Below are 9824 nucleotides of genomic sequence, written 5' to 3'. Positions count from 1 at the left end.
GGCGACGTCATTTAAACACAGAGTCCAGGGCTGGGCCTGGGGATGTAGGTGCCTACGTTGGCGGAGTGCTTAGTTAGCATGATGAAGTCCTGTCTTCAATACAAAGCACTACATAAGTGGGACGTGGTAGTAAACACCAGTGACGTCAGCACCCTGGAGGTGGAGAAGGGAATGAAAGCCACACAGTAAATTCAAGTAAATTCAAGACCAGCCTAGGATACATACATAAGACCCTGCCTCAAAAAAAAAAAAAAAAATCCAAAAATTTCAAGTTGGTTGAAATTTTCACGTCCATGTGTTGTTTGTCTTTTGAGACAGGGTTTCTTTCTTTCTTTCTTTCTTTCTTTCTTTTTTTCTTTCTTTCTTTTCTTCTAGACAAGGTTTCTCTGTGTAGCTTTAGAGCCTATACTGGTACTCTCTCTGTAGAGCAGGCTGGCCTCGAATTTACAGAGATCTGCCTGCCTCTGCTTTCCCGAGTGCTGGGATTAAAGGTGTGCGGCACCAACACCCGGTGAGACAGGGTTTCTAGCAGCCAGGCAGATCTCTACCTCTAACTCACTGTGTTATGAAATCTGGCCCTGAACTTCTTTTTTTCCCCAAGACAGGGTTTCTCTGTGTAGCAGTCTTAGCTGTCCTGGAACTCCCGCTGCAGACCAGGCTGGCCTCAGACTCAGAGAGCCACCTGCTTCTGCAGGGATTAAAGATGCACACTGCCACCTCCTGGTGGCCTTGAACTCTTGATTCTTCTGCCTCCAGCTGTGTGCTGTGGAACTAAATTGAAAAGTAAATCCCAAGGAAATACTGATCAGATTCTGAGACTTGAAGAAGTGACAAACACCTCAGCACAAGGCCATGATTGTGCATCATCTGGCCCAGGCAGAGTGCCCAGTTGTGTAGACTAAATTCCCAGTATCACACATACACACAAAAAGACAGTTGTGTAGACTAAATTCCCAGTATCATCACACATACGCACAAAAAGACAATTGTGTAGACTAAATTCCAAGAGAACTAAATTAAAATGGAATATTATAGACTTGAATAAAACGTTCCAACAATGATTACAGAGCAATAAACATCACCTATAAGAGCACAATGGTGATACATATGAGAAAACAGTAACGGAAGTGTCCACCATGTCTATCAATGTAAAGGGTGTGCACTGAGCTAATTATTCCATGCCATTAAGGACTTAGGAGAATGACAAAGTATGAATAATACTTTGTAATTTATAATAATACTTTGTAAAATAATAGTAAGAAGTGCAACTTCTACCAGGGTGTTGGTGGCGCATGCCTTTAATCCCAGCACTCGGGAAGGCAGAGGCAGAGACAGGCAGATCTCTGTGAGTTCGAGGCCAGCCTGGTATACTGAGCGAGCTGAGTTCCAGGACAGCCTCCAAAGCAAAACAGAGAAACCCTGTCTCAAAAAAAAATAAATAAAAAAAAGTGTAACTTATTTTTGAGACAGGGTCTCACTATGTAGCTCTGGCTAGCCTGGAACTCACTATGTAGATCAGGTTAGCCTTGAAGTTAGAGAGAGTTGCCTGACTCTCCTTCCATAGTGCTGGGATTAAAGGCATATACTACTGTGACAGACCTAATGTTTTGTTCTTTTTTTTTTAAAGTTTAGCCCCAGGACTAAAGCTCACATGGGCAAGACGCTGGATTTGATCCTAGCACACAAACACAACAAATATCACTAGGAAAAAAGTCACAACTAGAAACTTAAAAAGAAAGAGAGAATGTAAAACACAATTTGGGAAATACTGTCATTGGCAACCAAAGCTCAAAGACCTAAGTTGATGAGTTTACTGTCCATTAGGAAGAAACCGAGTTTTCATTTGGAAAGGACATTTTTGCAACCCGCCTCTCCTTGGCCTCATCATAAAAATTTCTCTAAATAGATACCTTGTCCAGCCTAGACATAGGGGTGGGGGTAGAGAGGTGCCTTGGTCCTGCCTCAGTGAGATGAGGGGACAGACTTAGTAGACTCTCCATGGAGCAGATGGGAGGGGGAGGGGAGGGGGGCAGGAGGAGAAGAGGGAGGGGGAACTGGGATTGGAACATAAAAAATAAATTAATTTTAAAAAAGAGAAAAAAGAATGGTGTGCTGAAAAATATATCACTTTCTAAGCACGCATGAGGTCCTGGCTTTGATCCTTAGCACTGTAAGGAAAATAAAAGAAAAAAAAGTTTCTCTAAATAAGGTAAGTTTGACGTTATGGGAACTCACTAAGTTGCCCTATTTTTCAAATGTCATATTATGGAAACACAAACCCTTCTCTTTACACAATGATACTGAGGTACATGACCACAACAAATATCTGCAAATCACATGATGAAATCGGTACAATGAGTGGGGACTGAGAGGCTGGAGGATGAAGGGAGTGACCTTGAAATGGAGATATTTATCTCCCCGATGGTCTGTCCCCATCCACAGAAGAGACAGACAGAACTGGAGGAAGGAGTGAACTACACATCCTTCAGGAGACAGCAACTGAGCTCTGGAAGGCTCAGTAAGAGATGAGAGGAGGTGGGGGTGAGGTAGGAAACTCTGGTGAGAGCCCAAAGATTATTAACTATGATACTGACTGGAGATGGACCCATAAAGTTGAATATCATGAACACAGTATGGATGACGGCACAGAGGACCCCAGCAACAAACAGAAAATTCACAAAATCTAGATACACACGAAGCAGAGGCAGAAGAGACCGCTCATCCACACAGACATTTAAAGAAATGTGCAGCAAAAGATAGTATCGTGGAGCACCTGCAAGCCAAGCAAAGGCATGAAACGGCTTCCAAACTCAATACAAAACGAGACACAAATGCACCTGATACAAAATGAGATATTTCAAAATGAGGAAGATAATTTAACTACATAAACAATTCTGCGGAAAAGGGATTATATATAAACCCAAGTAACAAGTAATACACAGAGTGTGCAAACTCTGTGTTGTCTACAATGTAAGCTGTGTGAATGGGGTCTAGAATGGAGCCAGCAGACGGAGAAGGCAGCAGGAACCTGCTCCATCCCGTGGCTGGAAAGGCACGCAGGAACTGCAGACTGCCCCTTCAGGATCTGCCCTGGACAGAACCTCCATGTTCAGAATTTTACCCTCTCTTTGTCCGCAGCCGATCCACCCACCAGTGTGTTTCCGTTTCCATCCCGGGTTCTCACACTCAGGGCTGAGACAGGCATTAAACTTGCCAATGTAAGGGAAGAGAATGGCTACAAACTCCAGCTCAGGAGAAGTCTTGCTTCTGATCCTCCAAAATGGACAAGCTGCTTCTCACTTCCTCTATGCTCGGTAAGGTTTACTGGGCTTTCTTGGGCAATTGAGCAGGGGCAGAGGAAAGAGTCCCGGCTTCTGCAGCCCCAGCCCCAGGGGTCCCTTGCTTCTCATTGCCTTGTGAGTGCTCAGCAGAGGCCGTGCTGTCTGAAAGGAAAAAAGAGAGATGAGCCTTCTGTTTTGACTTTATGGTAGGAGCAACATGGGAGGGAATGGGGTAGACCAGATCAAAACAATAAATAAATAGATAAATAAATAAGCAGTCAGAAATATTAAGTGGCAGATATTTCTGTTATTAAATTTGGTGGAAAAAAGCTAGTAAGCTAATGCCATTTTGCCCACGCCCGGGTCAGCACTTGCTTGTAGAGTTACAACAAAGTGGATCCCAAGGCAACTTTGTGGTGTATATCCACTTCCCCAGCCCCATGCCTGCTGGCCTGCCACCAAGCTTCTTGCAATGACAATGGACTAAGCCTCTGAAACTGTGAGCAAGACCCCAGTTAAATGTTTTCCTCTATAAGAGTCACCTTGGTTATGGTGTCTCTTCAAAGCAATAGAACAGTGACTAAGATAAACTTAAAAAAAATTGTTTGCTTTTATTTGAAGTGTATGAGTGTTTTGCCTGCATGTATGTAAGTGCGCCACGGGCATGCATGCAGTGACGTCAGAGTCCATAGAACTGGAGTTAGGGTGTGAGTCACTGTGTGGGTGCTGAGAACCGAACCTGGGTCCTCTGCAAGAACAACAAGTGCTCTTGTTGGGCCCAAAAGAGGGACCAACTTCGGGAGACGCACCCCACAGAGTCACTCACAGGACACAAGTTCGATGCAAAAGCAAGTTTCCAAAGCAAGCAGTTTTTACATCTTTTAGGTCACTAGACAGGAGTGTGGCAACATATTGATTGGCTATAACATACATGAGTCATTTACTAATTGGCTGGGAACTGAAGATCTGACAATTTTTCCCACGAGGGGTTTGGAATGTTATTTTGGTTTTTACACCTGTAAGGCCATGGGACAGCTAGTGGTTTTTCCTGGAACAGAGTGACTTATTTTCAAAACTTGGGTGCTTTGGAGCAGGGTAACGCACAACAATTTTTAGAAACTAGACAGTTGTTGAAGATAATAACATTCCTTGGAAACTAGTAATAATAACAATTTCCAGAGACTGGTCATCATGACCGGCCATTTCATGTGTTCTTTTTCCCAGAGCTGTGTGTGTAGCCAGAGTGATTTTCAAACACATGCTGGTGGGTGTCAGGATGGGTTTGAGTTGGGGTCTTTCAGTCTAAACAACCCAGCCATCTCTCCAGCCCTTCCTGAGAGATTTCTACTTTATTTCTAGTCTGTTGCCTGTAATGTGGTCAAAATTACTTACAAATGAAAATAGGAAAAGTTTAGTTTGAGTTTACAAAAGAAAACCACATGGACATTATCTGTCACCTGCCATGTCCCTCCCACGCTCCCAGCTGAATTATTAAGATGATTCTACCAAATTATTGACCCCCACTTTGCCCAGAAGCTACCATGTTCAAATACGTGGGCAAGTTTTCTAACTTTCTTCTCTCCTTTGCTTAGGATTCTATTTCCTTATCATAAAACGTTAACTGGGGCTACAGAGGTGGCTCGGTGGCTAACAGCACTTGCCGCTGTAATCAGGGACCTGAGTGCAGCACCTACATTAAGTGGTTCACAGACCCCCAAGGTAACTGACGCCCTCTTCTGGTCTCCTCTGGCACACACACCACCCCCATGCGTGTGGGCGTGCGCATGTGCACACGCACACACACCCAATTATAATAATAGGTAAAATGTTGACAGTCATAACCTTCCCAAGGAAAAGGCTTCAGTTAGCAAATGCAAAGTGTTGGCTCCAGCCTCCCTTCCAGGCCGTTCACTGCCCCTCACTACATAGTGCAGAACCTTAGCACACCTCCTGGCTTACGGTTCTCTGCCTACCTTTATCTTCAAGCATCTTGTGCATCTTCATATGCTTGTAGACAGAGATTATCTGGAAATTCACCACACTTGAAGCACTCAGTTCTTGGTCCTCTATCAACTTCAGGGTGGTAGCTTGAATGAGCTTGTGGGACCGCTTGCAGGTCTGAAGTGTACATTCACCCCGGACAAAGGATTTGCACACGTGAAACTTGTTGCATTTATCCTTCAGGTTGCAGTAGCCATAAAGGACATCACCACCTTTGTTGTACAGCAGACAGACCTGGGGAAGAAATGAGGCAATGCTTGAGAAATGAGTTTTCACTATTATCTTTAAGCTAATAAACTGTAACTTCTTTTTTTTTTTTCCTTGTTTTTCAAAGACAGGGTTTCTCTGTGTAGCTTTGTAGACCAGGCTGGCTTCAAACTCACAGAGATCCACCTACCTCTGCCTCCCGAGTGCTGGGATCAAAGGCGTGTGCCACCATCGCTCAGCAAACTGTAACTTCTAAATTAATTTGATGGCGTCTTTGGGAAGGGGTGTATATGTGTGCACAAGCATGTGGAGGCCAGAGGTCAACACTGGGTTGTCTGTCTTGAATCACCCTCCTCTTTATTTGTTGAGACACAGTCTCTCATGGAACTTAGAGCTCATTGATTCAGACAGGATGGCTGGTCAGCAGGCCCCTGGCCTGGGTTCTCCTGGGGTCCCCTCCTCCCCAGCATTATGATTACAGAATATCCCATCACACCTGTCTTTTTTTTTTTTAAAGAGTTATGAGTATATATGTGAGTCTATGTAGGGGTCTCTGCATGCGATTACAGGTGCTCACAGAGGCCAACTCATCAGATCCTTTGGAGCTGAAGTTACAGGTAAGCTGCCCAACGTGAGTGCTGGTTCAGAGCTTGTCTAACATGCATGGAGTCCTGGGTTTCATCCCTGGCACTGTATAAAACTGGACATACTGGCCCATGCCTGTATTCCTTTTAGGGAGATGGGGTAGGGGGCTCAGAAGTGGTTCCAAACTTGGGTTTTACACCATGCTGGGTTTGAGCTCAGGGCTTTATCCGTGCTAGGTAAGCACTCTAGGAGCTGAGCCTCATCTCTAGCCCTTGCATGTTTTGTTCTGAGACGAGGTCTGTGGTTATCCTTTTGCCTTAGCTGAGTGCTAGGACAACAAGAGAAAGCCACCAAGCCTAGCTTATTTTTTTCTTTTCTGAGGAACCTCCACACCACATTGTACAATGTTTATGCTAATTTATATTCCTACCAACAACAAAGTATGAGAGTTCTTAGCATCCTTGCCACAAATTATCTTTGTTTTATCTTGGTCTGGGTTGGTTTTGTGGTTTGCTTCATTTTCAAGTCAAGATCTTGCTATGCAGCCCAGGCTGGCCCTAAACTCTCAATCCTTCTGCCTTAGCTTCTGGAGAATTACAGGTTTGCACCATCACACTCATCTAATTTTTATCCTTTGTGCTTTTTACAGGGGTGGGTGGTTCAAGACAGAGATTCTCTGTGTAGCCTTGGCTGTCCTGGAACTGGGTTTGTAGAGCAGGCTGGCCTCAAACTCAGAGATCCACTTGCATCTGCCTCCCAAGTACTGGGATTAAAGACATGTGCCACCACTGCCCAGCAAATACATGTAATTTTTAAAATTTATTAATAAGTCTTACTTCATTCATATGAGCTCTCTCTAAAATTCTTTTCTGCATTGAAGCCAGGGATCTGATTATAACTGAGTTGTGTTCCCCCAACGATAAGGGAATGCCTCACGCTAGAGAGGGACATCCTGGAGCTATATGTCTGTCCCTCCTGCCTCTGAGAGGAATGTCTATGATAGAATGATTATACCAAATTAAAAAAAATTTATTGGGCCAGGTGATGGTGGCGCATGCCTTTAATCCTAGCACTTGGGAGGCAGAGGCAGGCGGATCTCTGTGAGTTTGAGGCCAGGCTGGTATACAGAGCGAGTTCCAGGACAGCCTCCAAAGCTACACAGAAAAACCCTGTCTCAAAAAAACAAAAAACAAAAAACAAAAAAACCTTTTATTGGCATTCTTATAAATTTTTATTTGAGATTATTATTTTGTTAACAAATTCTTCACAGAAATAGAAATAAATGTGCTACTTTTATTTATTTATTTTTATTTCATGTGCATTGGTGTTTTGCCTGCATGTATGTCTGTGTGAGGGAGTCAGATGCCCTGGAACTGAAGTTGCAGACATTTGTGAGCTGCCATGTGGGTGCTGGGAATTGAACCTGAGTCCTCTAGAAGAGCAGCCAGTGCTCTTAACCACTGAGCTATCTCTCCAGCTCCACAAATATGCTAATTTTACCATTACAGCAATTAAAGGGAGTACTTTTTAAGTGTCTAGAACCAAATCATACTGCTTTAAAGCAATTAAAATTAACATCTAAAGTGGTGATGGGAGGTGGCTGCCTGTAAACTCAGCACTTGGGAGGTGGATTAACACAAGAGTAGCCTGGGCTAAATAAAAAGTTCACTGCCAGCCTGAGCTATGTAAGATCCTATCTCAACAAAAAAAAAAAAAAAAAAAAAAACAGACACCGGAAAAATAGAAGATCAGTGAGCTGCCAGGCGGTGGTGGGGCATGCCTTTAAGCCCAGCACTGGGAGGCAGAGGTAGGCTGAGCGAGTCCTAGGACAGCCAGAGCTACACAAAGAGACCCTGTCTGGAAAAAAGAAAAAGATCAGTGAGAAAGCGTAGCCACACTTGTGGGTAGGGCAGTGGCTTCTCAAAGACTCACCTCTGGGAAAAGGCAGGGGTCATTCTGTAAAAGCAGGATTCGAAGCTGCGCTTCATTGAGGCCAAAAAGCCCGCGGTTTTTCATGACCTGGATGTTGACAGGTGTGTGTATATCATGGGACAGAGCGCAGGTGGACCTAGAAGAGTTCAGAGCAGTCAGCAGCCCGGGTGAAGGGGAAGAAAGAGGCTGTCAGGTCTGATTCTTTGCCTTCCGGCATTTCCCCAAGTGAATTCCCCAAAATCTGATAAAAATTAGGATTGCAGCAACTCTGTTTCCAAGAGCCATTTTCCTGTTCAGAGCAGATAGTTCTAAAGCTAAGGGTAGGTACCCTTCCCAGGTTACTCATCCGTTTTGTAGGGACTAAAACTTGATCTCCAGACCAACAGCTGCTGAGCTCCCATGGTCCAGCAACACTACAGGAACTAGAAAGTCTCCCTCCCGGATTGCTGCAAAGCACTGGGCTTGGGAAGGATGCTGGGGCCATGCAGCCGCCAGGCCCTCACCCCATCCGACCACCAGTTTCCTAGGTTGGACCAGGCCAGGCTTTTAATCCCTAATAGGCTGTGATTACCGAAGGAGAGAGGGAAGGAACACAATGTCCCAGGGCATGGGGTCCTCAGATGTCCCTTAAATCGGCACTTGACAATGAGTCAACTCGAAAGTCCCAACAAACGGGATTTAACCTAATCCTAGCCTGCTGGGGTAGGGACAGCAGTTTTTTTTTTTGGGGGGGGTGATTAATAAACGTCAGTGGAGAGGACCTCCCATGTCGCACCTCTGGGCGACAGACAGCACAGGAACGGCCTGCACCGAAGGCCTTTGTCCCATCCCGCCCCCGGCTGGCCGAGCAGCATCCGGAGGGCGCGTCCCGCCCGCACCCGCGTTCCCACCGGGGGCCGAGGACTGCACCCCTCACCAGCAATCGCGGTGGGGGCACTTGCCCAGCATGTGTCGGCGACACAAGTGCAGCTGGTCGCAGGCCTGGCACTCCCCGCGCTGATAGCGGGCGCAGAGGCGCGCGGAGGACACGGCCACCACCCTGCAGGCCGTGGCGCCGCCGCCGCGCCCGCGCCCGCGCCCACCGCCGCCTCGGCCTCCGGGTCCACGGGCCGTCGCGCAGCTCCACCTCCTGCAGCAGGAAACGCTCGGGGCCCGCACGCCGCAGCACCGCCCGCAGCTTCGCCTCAGACAGCTCCACGTGGCCGCGCAGGTCCGGCAGGAACATGCGGCCGCCGTGAGCACACAGCACCTTGGTGAGGAAGGCGCACAGCGTGAGGTCCGCCATGGCCCGGGCAGCTCGCGCCGCGCGCCCCCGCCAGTCCCCCGGCCCGCAGGCTCCTCCCCGCCGCGACCGCCGCTGGAGCCTGTGAGCTGTCGGGGGGCCGGGCCTCGCAAGGCCGGGCCTGAACCGCAGCGGCCTCACAGGCCCCTGGGTCCGCTGCAGAAACCCGGGAAGGTGGCAAAGACTTTCAAGTGGTGATGTGGTGCAGCCAGCCTGGTGGTGGCACACGCCTGCAATGCCAGCACCTGGGAAGCGGAGGCTGGAAGAACCAGAGGTCAAGCCCAGAGTTGGAGGCTAGCCCGGGCTACAAGACACCCTGTCCCCCAAAAGTAAGGAATCAGCAGTGATGACTCAGGGGGTAAAAGACCCGGACTTGAGTTGGGTCTCTGGAACCCATGGTGGCCTCCACATGCGCGGATCTGCACTAACACACACACACACACACACACACACACACACACACACACACACGCACGAGTGCATGTATTACATAGATGCTCACACACACTATGCACACGTATAGTGGATGAAATTTA

General features: G+C 47.1%; 1 protein-coding gene across 1 annotated transcript; it reads right to left on the bottom strand.

The window, feature by feature from the left end:
• Positions 1 to 2157: 2157 nt before the first annotated feature.
• On the bottom strand, positions 2158 to 9291 carry Zc3hav1l (zinc finger CCCH-type containing, antiviral 1 like). The gene is given in 6 exon segments (XM_027391476.2): positions 2158 to 3443; positions 5255 to 5516; positions 8007 to 8142; positions 8923 to 9071; positions 9074 to 9114; positions 9117 to 9291. Coding segments are annotated over 6 exon segments (885 nt in total). The 3' UTR covers positions 2158 to 3321.
• Positions 9292 to 9824: the final 533 nt, after the last annotated feature.

The sequence above is a fragment of the Cricetulus griseus genome (assembly GCF_003668045.3).
Source record: "Cricetulus griseus strain 17A/GY chromosome 1 unlocalized genomic scaffold, alternate assembly CriGri-PICRH-1.0 chr1_0, whole genome shotgun sequence".
NCBI lineage: Eukaryota > Metazoa > Chordata > Mammalia > Rodentia > Cricetidae > Cricetulus > Cricetulus griseus.
Note: the sequence above shows the minus strand (reverse complement) of the source record. Positions and strands in the feature narration are given on the sequence as shown.